The sequence below is a fragment of the Ixodes scapularis genome, unplaced genomic scaffold (genome assembly GCF_016920785.2).
Source record: "Ixodes scapularis isolate PalLabHiFi unplaced genomic scaffold, ASM1692078v2 PGA_scaffold6__148_contigs__length_123643588, whole genome shotgun sequence".
NCBI classification, from domain to species: Eukaryota; Metazoa; Arthropoda; class Arachnida; order Ixodida; family Ixodidae; genus Ixodes; species Ixodes scapularis.
The window spans coordinates 55,596,105-55,614,911 of NW_024609881.1; the positions used below are offsets into that span (position 1 = coordinate 55,596,105).

At 46.5% G+C, this 18,807-nt stretch overlaps 1 protein-coding gene across 1 annotated transcript in view; it reads left to right on the forward strand.

Moving 5' to 3' along the window:
* LOC8040459 (tRNA-splicing endonuclease subunit Sen54) overlaps positions 1-14,203 on the forward strand; it is a 30,981-nt gene extending 16,778 nt beyond the window's left edge. The window contains exons 7-11 of the mRNA XM_040205948.2: positions 1,110-1,427; positions 1,954-2,240; positions 5,341-5,503; positions 6,321-6,477; positions 13,839-14,203. Of these exons, the coding sequence (XP_040061882.1) occupies positions 1,110-1,427; positions 1,954-2,240; positions 5,341-5,503; positions 6,321-6,474 (922 nt within the window). The 3' untranslated portion in view covers positions 6,475-6,477; positions 13,839-14,203. The remainder of the gene's footprint in view (positions 1-1,109; positions 1,428-1,953; positions 2,241-5,340; positions 5,504-6,320; positions 6,478-13,838) is intronic.
* Positions 14,204-18,807: the final 4,604 nt, after the last annotated feature.

Consider the following 18,807-nt stretch of genomic DNA (forward strand, 5'->3'; position numbering starts at 1 on the left):
TTTAGGCGAGGGCGTTCGTACGGGATCTGATGGTACACTGAAAATACGTCAACATGATGCATCAGTTTACTTAAATTAAGCACATCTGCATTCTTATCAGTGGTGATAGTTTAGACTCAAGAGGCGGGTAAAATATCCACGAGCCTCTGAACGTACGAGCCGGCGCATGAAACTACAATGATGACATGATGACATGATGACTCCAAACCACAATCTAACACAACCTGGCTAATGGCGCACGCTTGCCAAGTGGATTCTTGTTCCCCTCGCAAGATGCAAGCAATCTCTACATTTCCCGCTTGTAGATCTGGAGTGAGTGGGGCGCTTGCCGAGCGGCTCCGACCGGTCCGTGGAAAAGTGGAAGAGCGCGTCAAGCGAGTTGTAGAAATTTTCTGCTTCGCCTCTTTTGGAGAAGTTTGATTCGTAATCACTCGCAACGTCTGTTTCAATACTTGCGTTAGTGGTGTTGTGGCAGCTATGAAAGCGATTGCGGGAGTAGCACTCAATGACAGAGAAACGTGGTGGCGTTACAAACCTCGTTACGAGCTGTTTGAACGTTAGCGAAGCGCTACAACATAGTGCCGAGGGTGCCGACGCTCCCGCCAAATGTGTAGGAAGTTCCTCTTACTGGGCGGCACGCTTAGTATTGTGCGGGAAGGGTTTGTTGATCAGTCGCCTTATTAGCTGAGGCTGTAAACATGAGCCGCGCCGCCCAGCACGACGAGTTTCACGATATACGTGGAGCTGGCGAGGCATCGGAGAGCGGCAGTGGTGGAGAGAACAGCCGAAATGGCGCCGTAGCAGCGGCGACGGTGACCGCGCAGCAGAGATGCCAGCTAGCAAGCGACTCCGTATGCTGGATTATTTGCACATGAGAGCCATTGCTCGGCTGCTCCGTCGACGAGACCGGATGCTCGGAGTCCCAAATCTGCGAGCACTGGCTATATGCCAAAGGAAGGGGCCATAAGCAGCCATGAACTACAGACACCTTTGTGAAAAGTTTTCGTTGGCTTATTCAATGGTTCTATTTATGGCCAAATAGCATTTTCTAACACCCCGTAGAAAGCCATTTTAGGAACCCGCACTTCTATGTCTGCCCTCTCCCCCAGGCACCTCCTCCCCCGCAACGTGTCCCCCTGTCGTGACTGGTATCACCTGGACCCCCGACACTGGGAGGGCCCTCCAAGAGACCCCTGGGGATCCCCGCAGACGGGGCAGCAGGGGTCCTGGCCCGGGAGGGACAACCAGCACTGGGACGGACCTCCCAGGCACCCCTGGGGGTCGCAAGAGGACAACAGGCAGCTGTGGGGGGACTGGAGAGGGGGGGACCGCTGGGAGCGTGGGGGCCGTGGCTGGCGGCGCGTTCCGTGGAACGACAGACGGACGTGGGCCCCGTTTCGAGGTCCCCCTTTTCAGCAGGACAGCAGGTTGGTTGGGTTCCGGTAGGGCAGTGTAGTGTAGGGTAGGATAGAATAGGGTAGAATATGGAAGACTGGGGAATGGTAGAATAGGGTAAGGTAGGGTAGGGTAGACCTTGGGATGGAGGGGGGCAGTTTACTTTTTTGTGGCAATTCTGCAACTACCGTAAAATACCAGGCAAGCGCCCACTGAAACTTGTGAGATAATCGCAAAAAATGGGGGATGGGCGCTTGTCCGGTCATGAATTTGATATATAAATGTACCGTACGTATTTCCTCAGATCTCACAAATTTGGTAATGGGCGCTTAATGTGGAATGGGCGGATGCGCGGTATTCTATGGTAGTTTGATCTAGCAACATTGGCAGACATGTAGTTAGAAGGTGAGCAAGGTTAGCAGACAAGTCGCGGTTAGCAGAGGAGGCAAGATTAGCAGACAAGTGAATGATAGGAGACGTCAACACACCTGTTGACCGTGCACGACAGGCTCCCTTCCATTAATTATCTCAAAATGTACCCCTCTTTGGGGCGGCAAGGGGCACTCCTCGCAGGGCCCCCCGCTTCCCCCGCAGGGGTCACTGGAGGGACAACGGCCAGGCCCCGCCCCAGAGGCCCCACCGGGGCCACCGGCCGGCCCCCCAGGACGACGGCTACCCGAGCGCTCTGCCTCCACTCCCCCAGGGCTCCGCCCACTCCTGGTCCCAGCTCAAGGGGGGCCTGGCAGGGGCACAGCGGACGCGCGCCCTGCTCGGAGGGGAAGGGGCCCTCCTGTGGAGGGGCCCCATCAAGCCCCTGGTGTTGCCCTCGCGGGACCTCTCCCTTGGTGAGTGGGGCTCTTGCAATAGCTTCGATTGGAGACTCCAGCAAAACGGACGGCACCTAGCAATAAAATACCTGACCGCCCGGAACAGGTTCATGACTTAAAATAAACAATCTGCTCGTCACTCGTGGCTTCTGTGATTGCCCGTCGTCGGCGACCGGCGCATAAGCGAAGTTTCATCGGTCGTGTCTCAATCAAACAAAAGGGCAGCAAGGACACCTTCTCATTAGGGCCAACGGTTTTCCCGGCAACGTCGTCATTACCGTCAGATCGGCACATTGCCCAAGTCGCTCGGAACACGCCTAGGCGACGGTGTGAACCAGACATTCCGCGTTTTTCGATGTTCATCAATGCAGTAAAAGGACAGTAGGCAGCCTTTCGTCGCTTTTCTGGAAAAGGTTGAGCCTCTGGAAGCTCGCTCGTGCCAAAACGTTGCCGCAGGCTCAGAATGTAACGACATCTGTGCAGTTTGATTCTCTCCAGTTGTCATCTTTTGTGAAACGGTTGATACCATTTGTCCATTTTGTTCGTAACACTGTTTGTTCACCGTACTGTGATTGCGGTGTTCTCAAAATTTCAGCTGGTTTAGCTCTCTCCTTCACCAGGAATTTGATTATGCACCGGTGCCTCTGCGGCTACGGACACCTTGATTGCCGCTATGACAGCCGGAACTGCTGCGCGTGCGCCAGATATGTTGAGCTGGGTGCTGGATGTTTGTGATTGATTACAATTTAATTTGACACCCTCCACAAGTTTTATCGTGCTATACTTGTTTCGCAATTTTTTTATGGATGAAAGTCCTGGTCAGTCTTGTACGACCCTCATAAATGTTGATCAAGGGTTAGTGTTTCATGGGGTTGCACAAGGCAAGGCATGGACATTGACTTTCCAGGAGAGAGTGAAGCAGGTAGCTAATCATTGTGTTGTTTGCGGTACTGGCCTTCAATGCAAAGGTTGCACCAATGGTGATTTGTCACTTTCATTTTTACACCTCTTTATCTATGTGCAATGGTTGCAATGATAGCCAAATGTGTGTCCTTTAGAAGGAGCCAAGCAATAATTGACTTTGAGCGAATCTTTTTTTTCTTCTTCGCTGTTCACAGTGATTGGCTGTCATTTTCTGTTTGGCGTGATTGCCGTTCTTTGCGACCATAACCGATCATTGCAAAATGAGCATATCAACAATTGGTTTTGGTGGCATGATTGTTAATATTGCTACTCACAGCAATTGGCTTCCGTGGCAGTTGGTTCGAAATATTGGCTATCGCCGTATTCAATTGCACCGGCTCTAGTGACATACTGTATTTTCCGGACTATAAGGGCTCCCTTGTATAAGTTGCACATTCATATATTTTGCCGTTTTCATGAAAAAGTTGGTATATAAGTCGCACTTTTGTATAAGTCGCATATCTTTTCACGGTTTACGTGATGCCGTTTGTTGTTTACGCGCATTGGTATTCCGAAATCTGAGTTTCGCACAATCGGCTACATCGCTCATACCGTTTGACGTGCTACTTTGACGTTTCGATTCGCGAGAAATGCCCATAGTTTGGTCTGTCTGGCGGGGGCAATTGGCTGTTTCGCAGCAAAAGAACGTAAAACATGCAAAATGAGAGGGTAGTCTACTTTATTCGAGTGAATGCATGCCGAGCAAACGAAAGTTTAACGAGCTAGGCAGTGGCGAACCTAGCTTTGGAGCACTAGGCCTTGCCTAGGCCAAGTCCTGAAGACGACGCAAGCATCAATGTGCAGGTAGAAAGATAAACCTTAACATACTTTCTTTTTGGTACCTTTAAAACAGTGGCTAGCCACAATTTTTCCTTTTACGTGTAGCAATACGGCTGAAGCATGGCACAAAACAACTGCTTATCAAACGGAAACTAAAAGCCCGTTCACACTCTTGCGACCTCTTAAACCTGGGTTCCTTAAAACTTCTTAAACCAGAGAACACACTGGCGCCGTCTATTGGGAAGCAGTGTAAACTCGGCGGTACGGCATATTTTGTTTCATTTCTCGCGCATTATCCTTTCTTTATTGGCTCGAAAAACTTTTGTTAATGTTATAAACGAGCTTTTCTATGGGTATTACACAGATTTGACCTCGGAAATCCCGCAAAACCATCGCTTTGTGAAATGCAGTTCCAGGGTCACCGCATAGATGGCGCCACAATGCCCAGTGTGTTCCCTCATTCTAAAAACATTTAAGAAGTTTTAAGAGATCTCGTCTCTCTCAGTCGTACTCGGTCGCAAGAGTGTGAACGGGCCTTAAGAAAGACATGAAAAAAATATTCTGTAGTGCGTGTATACCAGCACACTTACTTTTCAGTGTTACTGGACTGAAGCAAAAGAATACGGAACCATGGCTGAACTAGGCTACATCAATAACATGCTGTAAAAGCTTTATTCTCACTGTCTCGCTTATCCACATTGAGCCGCTCTGGCAATACCATAAAACATCTCGCATTCTGAGTCAGAATAGTGCGACGACAGCAGTGCCTCGGGGGGGGGGGGAAACACCACCTATGGCTACATGGTTACAATGCCCTACAAAAAATGGCGTGCTGCGTATAAAGAAAAGATGGCGTTGCATCTGGGAAAAAAGAAATCTTAGTTGCACTGACGTATGAAACGCACAAAGAAAAATGGTTGAAAAAAAACGCAACTTATACACCGGAAAATATGGTTATTTGTTACCTCTTTGGGACCAGTTTCGGTGCACGGGTGAGATAGGACACTAAATTAACCAATGAAAGACCCATTCGAGTGTGCTTAGATTTCGGAATGCTTCCAACTGCCTGATTGAGGTCACACATTCTATGGACCGCGTTTGCAATACGAGCTAGGAGGAGCTCGTGAATGCATTGACCGTCTACAAGCATAACAGTCTCCGCCCACTTTCCTCATCGTCATGCAACTACACAACACATGCTCACTTGCAACCTATCTGTGCACGTCTGCTATTAAATTGAAAATGCTCTGTATTGTTTCAGTTACTCCCTCTCTTAAATCTAAGCTTTTTAACACGTTCTAGGCACCATGGCACCGAAGTAAAACGGGTCTTTTGAAAATTTTGCGGTGCCACCGCCGTCATCCTTTCCGTCCAGGCGGCATTGTGTCCCAGCTGTCGCTGGTGCAAGAGGTGGACCTGGTCAAGTCCTGCCGGCACCTGAGGGTGCCGCAGGCGAGGACGCTCGACGTGTACCTCGCGGCGGTGGGCTTCCGCAAGACCTGCCCCGGACTGCCCGAATACAGGGTGGCCATGGTCAGGTGGGTGTGTTTACCGTCCCGGTCAGGCCGTGTGAGAGCGACAACATCCGATTTTAGTCCTTGGCGAGAGCGAGAGCCCTCTCGGCCACCCACCAGACGTGATGCCGCAGCTTTCTGGTGGGCAAGGGTCGTCAACCTATGAGAAAATTCCCGGCGCATTCATGAGGCCACGATGAGGTGATGTTTGCGTGAGTGTCATTTCGAAACGCTCTGTGTTTTGAAGCGGCCGTTGTCCAGAATTCTGGTGGACAGAAAGTATAAGGCTCTTTATCTTAATTGATCAAACTAAAATTGAAAAGTGTAAAAAAGTTTTAAGCGTGTCTGGATCATCTCTGATAAACTTGGAGATGCACAGAAGGCTATGTGAGTGAGCTGGGCACATTCTGTGTGCATGTGTGCGACGTAACTCCGCGACATCACGCGGCGCAGTGCTGTCGCATGGTGTCGTGGGACGTCAGGGCGTCACGTAACAGCCTGGCATCGAGGTCATGCAAGCATTACAGTTCCTCTGGGGCTCTTTTGCTTATGTGACTTTTACCCGTGCGTCAGTCAAGTGTATTGTGTCACTTTTCTCGGCAAACCCAGCCCTATAACACATTCTGCATTAAAAAGAAGAAAAAAAGTTAAAGAAATAAAGTGACTAAGGGAAAGCCTGAGGATTGATCAGTTAAGGTAAATACAGCACGCAGAAAGATGAAGAGGGAGAGAAGAACGTGAGATGAGTGCTCGTCCCTTGCTCTTCTCTCCGTCTTTGTCTTGCTGTGTGCCGTATTCACCCTAACTAGTTCCGACGATTGACCTCGCTCCTTCGCTGCAGGTGGGACGAAGGGGTGCCCACGCTGCGCGACCTGGTGCGCAGCTCGCTGGGAGACGGGGTGCCCCTGGTGTTCGCCAGCGTGGACACATCGGGCCAGGTGCAGCTCTTCGCCCTCGAGCCCCTGGTGGCCCCACACTTTGCGCCGGGGCCCTGACAGGTGGGGACGGCCAAGGGGGACGTCTTCTTTTGCATGCACCCTACATTCGGTTGTTTACTTAAATTGCGTATCGTGGACAAAGGAAAGACAACTGTGTGAACACATTTTGTCGATCTCTCAACATTACTGAATGGCAATGGTAAAGTAGTGATTTGAGCTAGTTGGTGCTTCAACATGATAAAACAGCACACATAACACTGAGGAAGAGAAAAGGACAGGTAAAACGAAAGAGCGCCGACTCCCAAGCAATTTATTTTGATAGAGGAGAAAAAAGAACCCGAGAGATATTCGAGGCTTATCAAATTCAGAAAACGGGACAGCATTGTGTGAGCCAGGGATGGGCAAAATACATGCAAATATGTATTGAAATACAAATACAAAATACTTCGTCAAAAATGTATTTAATTACAAATCTAATTACATTTCCAAAAAAGCATTTAAGTACAAGATACAAATACAACCCAATGTATTGGTCTCCTCCAAATACTCTTCCAAATACATTCCTCAAAATTTGCGTCAGCGACTTCAGGGCACCTGCAACGGGTTTCTGGGTATCTCATTTTAATTTTGCATCGCACACTCGGGAGTTGGTGTGCCGGGCTCTAGTAACGTAATAAAAATATAATCACAAAAAAAAAAATGTAATCAGCTTGGACGTAATAAGTGAAAAAAGTACAGAGCTTCAAGCAGCTATTTTTGTCGATTACATTTTGGTATAGACCAACAAAGAACCGAGACGACCAAGACGCGCAGCACCAGCTAGAGAATTTTTTATTTTTGAAACTCGCACCAGTTGCGAAAATCTGGACGACCGACGCATTTAGAATGTTCCAGGCAAAAATATGGATGGAAATCTGGCTGGAAAGGATCACAAGTTGTCACAGGCACTTATTCAGCCAGTCTGCCTGTGAACGTCCATTTCGTCACTATTCTTGCCCATGACTAGCACCGTAATCACAAAGTCACTAAATGCTTGGGCTTGACTGAGAGACACTGCATTCGGTGCAGAACGTAGTTTTCTTCCTGCTCTGGACAGTGACAATAAATTTGAGGTATGTATTTTCGCCCACAAAACTGTATTTAATTACTATTGTATTTGAAATACCCACGTTTTAGTATTTAAATACACACGTCAAATACATTACCCAGTTTGTAATTAAATACAAATGCAAAATACACAAAGTATTTGAAATACGTATTTCAAATACTTGTATTTGAAATACTGCCCATCCCTGGTGTGAGCCATCCTTCTCTGTTGTGGAGTGCCAGAGAGGTGTCATTCTTAGCCAACGCCTACGGCCAGTGAATTAGGCTGATCGGAAGTGAAAAAGTTTTGTATTCTGTCTTTTCTGTTTTTCCTATTCTTTTCTTTTTTTGTTTCATGGGTGTGCTTTATAGTTTCTTCTTTCTTTTCCTTCCAAACTCAAATCAGTCCAATCTGTTTATAGTTTTTTCTTTTTCTTTTCCCTTTCCTTATTAACCATGATGTGGGGTCAATTTCTATGGCTCCTTTTTTTTCCTCTTCCAAAATAAATCAGTCAGGAGTCAGCATTCTTTCTTTTTACCTGCCTTTTCCCCTTCCTCAGTGTTCTGTGCACTGTTTTATCATGTTAAATGGCAGTGGGTCGTATGGATACGCCCAATCGAGTCGGAATCAAATGTGCTTTGTGGAGCTCTGCAGTCTGGACAGCGGGAGGTTGGTCTGCCGCAAAGGGACCACGAAATGCTTTTCCTCTGCTAACTACTGCATAGATATAATCACTGGTTGTCTCAAGGGAGGGCACTACCCAAAAGGGTCAACTTTGGAACCTTTGGCTTAATGTATATGAAAGTTACAATATATACTGCCAGTTCCAAGGCAGAATGCATCGCAAATTTTCATCTGTGTACATAAATTGTAAAATAAATTATAGTGTTTTTGTCAGGAACACACTGACGTAACATTTTTCTCCACTACTAGATATGCAGCGGAATGCCCAAAGAGTGTAGCTGTGAAAATAGAATTTCCAAAAAGTAATTTGTTTTATGCTAACATTGTGCTGAAAGATCAAATAAATTTCTTGCCTTTTATGTTGTCAACAAAATCTTAACATCTTTTGTAAAAGACATCCACAATTGATAAAAAGCAATGCCACAGCTGCATTGCCCATTAAATTCCACTTTAGAGAAACAATGAGTGAGCCTTTCCTTTTGTTCCATTACCAAACGACAGTTTTCCTAAAGCGAGATTTATGTCAAAAAGCGGAACGGAGAAGTGTGTGTTCAAAGTACTCGAACCTCTACAGTTTCTTTAGCATTGGTGTACAGAAAATTGTGTATAAAAAAAAATATCCATGGAGTGTAAGGTTAAACAAACGAAACTGTCAGGGAATACTCTCTAGATGTTGGTGGATGTAAATATAGCATTTTTCAATATCAACATTTTTTGCAAAATTTCTTTTTACTGGGTAGTATCCCCCCTTAATATATAGCATATTTTTGGGTCTATAAGTTGCACCCTCTATAAGTGGCTGTTTTCACAAAAAAGCCGGTATATACGTCTCACTTATATCTTTGTACGGTTGATGCGGCGAGACTGCATCGATGAGCCGCATATGTGTATAGAAATTGTGATATATGTGGAAGCAGTTTCAATATTTTTAACCAATAAATCAAATGATCCTATATATGTGGAAGCAGTTTCAATATTTTTGACCAATGAATCAAATGAAAAATATGACCCCATTGCACATTTGTGCAGTTACTTAAAGGGGCGGTGCAACAATTTTAAGATTAAAAGAATCTGCATCTCGTCATTTTTACATTATTTTTCGTGTCCCGGAGGATAGGGAAGACATCTCCTTCATTAAAAAATGTTGCGATTCCGCTGCATAATTGCAACGCAAAAGTTCAGTTTTTTCCCCCACCTGCAGCCGCGAGTGGCAGCCGAAGGAACTACGGCGAAAAGCTTACATGACCTCGCTCGGCTCTAAGCTGCAGCATGACACCCGCTGATGTCAGCAGAGAGGGGGAGAAGAGGTGTCCTCCGAGAGATCCCACGAGAACCTACACGGCTCCCCAAATTACGTCATTAGGAGTGTGACCAGGGCCCATTTGCTCGAAGCGCTAATCGCGGCTAAAGGTAGCCGCAGTACCTAGGAGAGGGATTTTGAAATCACGTGACTGGCTCTGTAGGGATGCAGAGAAGCATGGCGGTGCCCCAGTGAGTGAGCGCCGCTCGCTTTAAAACTAATTTGGCACTGTAGCTGCAATATCGGGCACGTTAGTCAGCAATGAATGGTGCAGGAGGCTTTCGCTTTGCCTTAGCTCACTTAAATCGCAAAGCATGAGCAATGACCTTGTTGCATTTTTTAGATAGTCTTTCGACTCTGGCTATTTCTAAGCCTAAATGAAGGCGATAATTGTCGGCATGGCAACGTCTTTGGAAAGCGGACTGCCTTGACTCGATCAGCCGGGTATTGATAGCACACAAAAGCAGACAATGCCCCCCCCCCCAAATGGCGGCGTGAGCGATTGAAAGTGTCGCTGTGGTCGGCCCACCACAATTGGTCGAATGCTGACTATGACGTCAACAAAGGATGTCTTATCTACGGAAATAAGAGGAATGTAAAAACTTCAATTTTGACGGTGTTGGCAGTGTTACTTTGAGACCGCTATGATTTCAGGCTTCCAGAATGCTCATTACAAACACCGTCAAGCTTGTTGTTCACAAGGTAATGACGTCACGAAAGGTAACCGAACGAGGGCGCTACCGAAACATCTCACCGCTAATAGACCTTTTTCTAAATTACCCAAGCATCGAGAAGAACGCTGGAAGTGTAATTCTATGGCCCGCACGCGCTGGCCTCCCTCTTATAAAAGATTCTAAGTAAATAATCATAAGTCTTTGATGAACGCACGTGCAAGGCAAGATTTATTTTAGACGTTTTGCTTTACAACAATTACTGTACTGCAGACGCCAGCACGTGTGGCGCGATCTGCTTTTGTGTGCTATTAATACCCGGCCGATTGAGTCAAGGCAATCCACTTTCCAAAGACGTTGCCATGCCAACAATTATCGCATTCATTTAGGCTTAGGAATAGTCAGAATCAAAAAGCTATCTAAAAAATGTGGCGAGGTCATTGCTCATGCTTTACGATTTAAGTAAGGTAAGCCAAAGCGAAAGCCTCCTGCACCATTCGTTGCTGACTAACGCGCCCGATATTGCAGCTACAACGACACATTAGTTTTAAAGCTAGCGGCGCTCACTCATCGGGGCACCGCCACGTTTCCCCGCATCCCTACGGAGCCAGTCACGTGATTTCAAAATCCCTCTCCTAGGTACTGCGGCTAACTTTAGCCGCGGTTAGTGTTTCGAGCAAACGGGCCCAGGTGTGACCCTGAAGACTGGGATTGAGTTGAGGGGCGCCAGAAATGCCAATTTTTATCTTTTTGTTTACACAACAACTAGGACACGCAGGCGAAATCGGTTTCCAGAAACGTTTGTTGGAAGTCCGGAAATCGTTGCAGCCTCCCTTTAAGGTTTCCACTTACAGAAAAAAAATGCACCTAACTGTCACCATCGCATAAAACCCACGGACGAAAAGTTTTGGAAAAAGATGCGAGTTATGTACTAGAAACTATGATACATAATGTGTCTTCCTTTTAAGACAAGCACACTTGAAGGAAACACTGCAGGAAATCGAGCAATGTACGAAAGTACCCAACCCTTGGCCAGAACAAACCATCGGGTGGAAATTCCGATGGCTCGTGCTGCCAATGTTTATCACAGCCACGCACCATTGTTTAGCAATGCTGAGCACAGAAAGTACTATGCTCTATCATTTCTGGTTTCTTACCTTCGTGTGCCAGTTTTCTTGTGTCCGACCATGTGATGGGTTTTTGGCAAAATTCGTACCGAAGTGTCCTTTTAAGATATTTTCTGGCGTCTCCAACAGGGTGGTGGTTTCATGAAACGCCTTTTCACTTCCGGCAAGCCACGTTCCACCATGTTAATGAACAGCGTATGCCACTTTCCTCATTAGTTTACATGCAGACGAGTTATTGGCGTCGTTTTTGATGTTGGTGAAACAACCGGAAGACATAAAAACGACCGGAATGTATAAAAGAAGAAATAAGCGAACAGGTAGAAAAGATTATTTTTCGCCCACAATGTGCGAAGAATCGAAAGCTGTACCACGCTCGCACAACATGGGTGGTAGGGTGCCGTCACATACCAGAGGACAGAACTGTGATGTGGTTAATTCTTATACACAAACTCATCTCTGTTACGTCATGGCGCGGTGGTGGCGCGTCGGACGCACTTCCGGTCCGGGTCTGTGGGCGGAAGTGCCCATGTGAGACGTATATTCCTGCATTCTTTTGAAAGGAACCAGACAAAAATCTGCCTTCTCTTCAAAATGCTGCGACTGGGGCTGTACCAAGAGAGTCGAGAAAGGTTTGAAGGTCAGTTTTCATGCGCTCGGTTCGTCCGAGAACCCGGATATGTGCCGTGAAAATGGAAAACCAGACGCCGTCGGACCACGATTGCTTGGGCGAAAAGCATTTTGGGTTGCATTTACGGATACTACTGGCCATCAAATTTATTTGTTTTGTTCCAAAATGATTGCCGGAAAACTTTCAAGTTGTACGGACCACCTGCAGACTACGTTCAGTGCGTCTTCAAGTTCAAACAGTCGCCTGATCGTTCAAACTGTCGTCTGCTCTTTCAAACGTCCCTGCTTGTCGTCTGCTCTTTTAGAGGACACCGGCCTGTAGACCAAACGTGGGCCCGGTACTTGCGATAAGAAGTAAATGCAGGCCTCAAAAGACTTAAGTTTGAAGGTTGGTAAGCAGGCTTGACGTAAACAGTAGATACAAGGAGATGTTGATCATTGTTACCAGTGGCCATCACCGACTTGTTGTGCCTGTTTCACTTGGTTAGATTCTGCTTGCGATTTTCAGTATCGACATCGACCATCTCAGCTACGGTTCACGCTTTTGCAGTCCGAGCGACATTGCTACTGAAAATTGCGAGCGAAATCTCATCATGTGAATCAGGCTTTAGCGTACGTTCTGCGGCGTCCACGCAGAATGAATCGCCGCATGTCAGATTATTCACGCGAAGTTTTGCGGTGTAACGAGCCTCATTAATTTTTCTGACGCCGCTCAAGTAGTCAGACATCGTTAGGAGGACGTAGAATCAACAATTCCAACGCGAAAAAGAGCGCGGGGACTCACACCGGCGCCGACAACATTGCATTTCAATGGTTTGTTTATGGGCGACGGCGAGCTTCTTGCCCACACCCCCATCATGCATGCGCGGCGCCGGTGGCGTCCGCTAGGGGCGCTCGGGGCACTCCGGTTTGTTTGTAAACACGAGTTGGTGTATAGCCGTCGTGGTTGGCATCACCAGTGCTCGGTGATTCGTGAAGTGGGTAAGCGCTGTGGAAGTTCTTAAAACCATCCAACATTACGTGTTGCAACTGGATACTGCCAAAGTGGGATTTCACATAACACGAGTAATGTTTGGAATCGAGTGTTTCAAGCAGACGTCATGAAAGACTCTACTTTCGTTGTGTCGTTATTGGCGGAACGACCGGGCTCCTTTCTCCTGTCTCCACGCTGCGTGGCCGACGAGAAAACGTTTTTCCCTGGCCTCGTGCCAAGAGCGGAAAGAAGAGTTTTTCCGTAGCGGCGACAACAACGGACGAGGTTGAAATCTCTGCAAAGTGTGGCCCGTAAAGCTATCGCTTTAAGAACGGACTGGAATGTATAAAATTTACTATTCCCGATCATTCGTTTTGCCGCAGTCCATCACGGTGCAATAAAACTTGACCGATCTGGAAACCAATGCCTCTGTGCATAGGAAGACGGGGATAAAGTCCATCAATATGGCGCCCAGCAAGGTTTTGAGCCAGAAGTATGTCACGTGAAACCTCCCTGTGGGCTCGTCCAATTTGCCCCTCCCGCCTACACCTGCGCTTGCCACGTCGTTTTGATTTACAAGTGCAGCCTATCCTGAACCAGATACTACCACAAGTGTACCAGTGTAGGTTGATCCAGGCAAAATGAAATGAGCATACTGTAGATTGGCAATGGGGAGCACAAGTTCGTCTGCTTCTTGCCCAAGGGTTGCAATGATGTCAGAACGCCGAGCTTTTATTGGCCGATCGGAAAAAAATTGCGGTGGCTTAGCTGTGCGCTACGACGTCCTCGCACGCACTCGTCTCCTCCCCTCCCTCAGTTTGTTTTATTGATGATTATGGCCAGACAGTTTATTTCTAGATACTAGTATACAGAATGGTCCAGGGGAGCACGCTTTGTGGCTAGGTCGAGATGGGTCGTTTGTTCACTCGTCTCTCTCGCACCTTGTTTGCAGGACACCCCCGTCGCCACATCTGCTGCACCGGCTGGCACTTTTACCCTCTGCGGACGTGCATCCATCGTTTGTTTTTAATTCAACTCATTAAAGAAGAAAGAAACGAACGTGGAGTTCTCTGATCAACAATGTACCGTGATTTCCGGGTACATTCTCATAGAAACCCATGTCATGGTTTTCTTCTTTTTTTTTTTTTCCGGATTCTGCAACGCGGCACAGACTCCTGTTTGTTTATTTGTCCTGCGCAGTAGATTTGGAGATTGCCTTTTTTTAGTGCAAACACAATCTATGCACCCTAGGAAACCCACAATTATAATTGTGCGTGACCCTTTTCCCTATTAAAATGTAACTAAACATTGCATTACACCCCTTTGTTGACATATATATTGGAAACACATTAGACTGAAGGGTGGGATTACAATGAAAGACAGTATACATATTAGTGTGAAGGGTGGGGTTGCCTTGCTCGCAACAGCGAATCGATGCGTGGCTCAGTCACGCTTAGGGCCAGCCTCATATCTGCTGCCGGGTTCAGTTGGTTCCTGTGCTTGCTTTTCAGGTAGGCTATTGCTGAGAATGCCTGTTCACAAGCATATGTAGTTGCAAAAAAAAAAAAGCATGTGCATGTAGGATGGGGGGGGAGGGAGAGAGGGGAAGAGGACTGACTTGGGTGCTTGCGGAACCCAAGCGAGCACTCCGTGGAACCCCTGTGTTCCGCGGAACCCAGTTTGAGAACCCACGCTCTAACTGACCAGTATCTGCAGCGAAATAATCAATTGTAGAATAATATGGAATGCCCCTTGTAAGAATGTTTGCCATCAGGGAAGGATAGAAACAAACTGCTATATTGCATTGTATAAGGAATGAGCAATACGCATTGTTCGGTGTACAGTCACACCTACGATCTGAGAAGTTGTCACGTAATGCCAGGCAACATGGAAACAACCATCAAAAACATGAGTACGAAGAAACAAAATATTGTGACCACCTAAACAGTAGAAAGAGAGCGACGTCTCCAGGCAAGTGTCATATAAATTCATGATTACGAATATGCCAGTGCAGGCAAGGAAGGTGAAAACACTACAAGTATGTTAGTTCCAAATTCTCAACACCTTTCGTGAATGCAGTCCTAGAGCCATTACACTGTATCAAAAAGGAGTTACAATGTCAATTCATAGCAAAACCTGCTGGGCAGTGCAGATATTCAACTAGCCATATCCCAATCAGGAGCAGAAAGCACCGCGGTGCACAAATGCAATCGGCAAACTGCTAAAAAGAGGTCTTGGCAAGCTACAGGGCATTAAAATAAAAATCTTGTACCGAAGTTACTTCACACTTACTTCAGTACTAAATTCTACAACAGAAGAAAGAAACAACAGTGTGGGAAATGAAACCACCAACCTTTTATTAATTTTTTAAACAGCAGAACTGAATTCTGGTCATTTACATTCTGCAGGTTTGTACCTTCCACATACCGTAAAATACCAAGGAACCCCACTGTCACTGAAAACTGGGTTAACCTAGACATCAGCATTTGTCTGGCCAACTTGGGCGCTTAACCGAGTTTTCAGAATTCCCAAGTTTAGAAAATGGTAACAGTGGGCGCTTGAACGAAATGGGCACTTCTGTGGTAAAGAAAACAGACATTTTTACAAACATAATAAACCATGCCTCAAAGGAGCACACCTTGAGCGAATGGAAAGGAACACTGAACAAGAGCTAAAGCACGATTCAATGTACGTTCAGGCACAGAACACAGAGTAGCTTCTCCGAAAAACATTAAACAATGTCTCCTATTCATTGACCCAGCCTCTAATAACAGCTGGCAAGGAGTCATTTCCTACTCCCCAATACATTTGTGAAATGACAAACAGTGGCGTTCGGACGAGAGGCTCAAGAGCAAGGCCACATAGTCTGGCTCTGTGAGCAGAGTCTATGTGGCCAAACAAACTGGAGCTTTGATCGAAGCTTCTCGGATATTGTTGGAATTAGAAAGGCCTACTTGCTGCCAGTCTTTACGCAACTGCCCTCATGGTTTGTCAACTTTGTGTGTTAGCATGAGCCTGATAAGGCAAGACCATTGAGAAAATGACCCGGGATGCTGCTGGAATTTTGAAGCTTATTGTGCATAAGCGCTCCACTGTGGCGAGCTTAACTATTAATCCGAGCAAAGGCTTTGGGACCTGTCTTGCGCTCAGGTATAGGTATGTATACAGTAAAACCTCGTTATAACAAAATGGGATATAACAAACAAATGGATATAACAAAGCAATCATAATTCCCCTTGCTTGAATAGTTGGAAGAAATGGACATTGGCTATAACAAACTAATGGTTATAACAAAGTAATTACGACCGCTCCTTCAACTTCTTTATAACGAGGTTTTACTGTACTTCTATTAAAATGGCAAAGTTCTGCATGAGTTAAAGGGACCATCAAACAATTTTGAAATCGAATTTTATCCACCGCACGTCGTAAGAGGTGTGAAAAGAAAACCGAGACACAAAACTAAAGCCAAAATATTTCGCCGTAGAACTTTTAAAAGAAAAGCAGACTCTTTTACATCTTTCCTTCGAAAGCTCTCTGCCTTTTCACTGCGATTTATCCGCAGTGCCAAAGCACGTCGGCCAAATTTATGTCGCTTATTGGATAAGAGCCTACCTCACCAGCACCGCGATCATAGGCAATAAATGGCCAACGAATGTGTCTCAAGGCCTGTTCACACTCTTGCAACCGAGTACGACCGACAGAGACGAGACCGGTTTTTAAGCCTTTTGCGACTTCTTAGGACCGGATGCGATGCAGCGGAGCTGGTCCTAAGAGATCGCAAGAGGCTTAAAAACCGGTCTGGTCTCTCTCTGTCGAAGTCGGTCGCAAGAGTGTGAACGGGCCTTTAAACGTTTTGTTAAAGAATATTCTGATCCACATTTTGTAGAAAAATTAGCGATGTGACAATGGTTGCCGAATTTTTTAATGCCCGGAGCTATGTGCCATCTATCGTGTGGTAAATGAAGCAAGAGAAATATAAGGCTGTGCTTTCGCTATTTCGCGGTTCCTGCTCTCTGCTGAAAAACATTGCGTCGGTGGTGATCGTTGACGTGGTTGGCATGGTGGAAGCTCATTGTTCCGCGTAGAGCGCTATCCTCGACTGAACTCTCGTTGTGTTTCACGATGATAACCCAGCACTTCCTAGGAGAGAGGATCCATCTGCTCGTGCGGCGATTTTGTGGCGGCACCCTCAAGAGAGCAGAAATCTCGTGCGGTCGTGTTTGTTCACTTCGACTACAGGGGTGCTTTCTTAGCATCTGTGTCCTCAAACATCACCCGGATTTCTTATTTTGCGCATTCCATGCATGTGCTCAAGTTCAAGGTAGGACTGGTGCATACTGTATTTAAAGGCGTGTATAAAGTTTGCAAATTTTGACGCGTTTTCATCACACGAGAAAAGTGATTAGTACTCGCAACGTCTATGTGATCATGAAATCATATTTCTACATTGCTATATCTCTTGTAAGATCCCATCATCTTTTGAAATCATACGAAAGGTGTGTGGCGAGATTCATACTATCGGTAAAGTCGTGATCGTTCAAGATGGCATACTGCAACTTTTAGAGCGCAGCTCTTGGGCACCCGTTTGTGGGTTTTGCGGCGTCACCGCGTCAAATTTACCGGGAAAATTGATGTCACGTGACCTCAACATCAATTCAATTCCCCGCTAAATTTAGCGGGGAAAATGAAGTCACATGACTTGGTGTCACGTCACCTATGAACAAATTCAGTTTCTCCGCTAGATTTATCGGGAAAATTGACGTCGCGTGACCTCAACAGCAATTCAATTCCTTGATAAATTTAGCATGAAAACTGACGTCACGTTACCTCAACACCAATTCAGTTTCCCTGCTTAATTTAGCGGGGAAATAGACATCACATGACATGGTGTCACGTCACCTATGAACAAATTCAGTTTCTCCGCTAGATTTAGCGGCAAAATCGATGTCACATGTGGAGGAGGGGAAGGCAAAAAGAAGGATGAGGGAAGGAGGAGGATGGAAGGGGAAGGAAAGGAGGGGAGGTCAAGGAGCAGAGGACAGGAGGAGGAGAGGACACGAAGGAAGAGACGGCACACCCTCCTTTCCATACCCTCCCTCCTTGTCCTTAAGAGCTGCACTCTAATTTCCCGTTAGGAATTTGTAAACGTATAAATATTTTCTTTTTTTTTTTGTCCACTCTATCCTGCCAGCCTGTCCTGACAAAATAAAAGTTCATAAATCTTGAGCCCATAGAAAACTTTGTACATTTTCTGCTACGCCAGGAGTGGCAGCGTGTCACCTTCTTTTTAGAGATACGGTGGAAACGGCTGACAGCGGTGGAGAAGCGGCCGTCGCGCTGACGACCTGCTGGGCTTGTTGCAGTGGTTGCAGGAGTGTGTATGTGCAGCACAGAGTGGTTGTTCCAGTCGCTCCAGTCACAACAAACGCAATCATACCTGACGTGCTCGTCGTAAGTGCCCGAATTACAGTTTGGGCAGTCCGAAGTTTAAAAAGAAACGGCTGCAGTTTCACTTTTGCCACTCTTTTGGACCGCACTTGCCAAGAGGCGTAGCGGCGTATGAGACCAGTGCCATGCTGTTGCTGTCACACAACATATCTAACTGAATTTCGCTCAGCTGTGACGTGTCCATGGCTATCGCGGTGACGAGAGGCGCCGATTCAGCATATATGTTGGTGGCATTGGCACCATCAGCGCAGTAAAGCCCTGTGGTAAACCTAGGGGCACACCGCCAGCTCACCGCTAACGCTCCCATTCTCCTACTGACGAGAGAACTTTCGTTCCGGTACCAGAGCATGTCACAACCGTCAACATTATGCCGCAGCTTGTTTTTGCGGTGAGTTGGAGAGGAGAAAAACTATATTTTAATAATTTTCCTTGCAGAAGTTAATAAACAGAAATGAAGACGGGTGCCTGTTCGG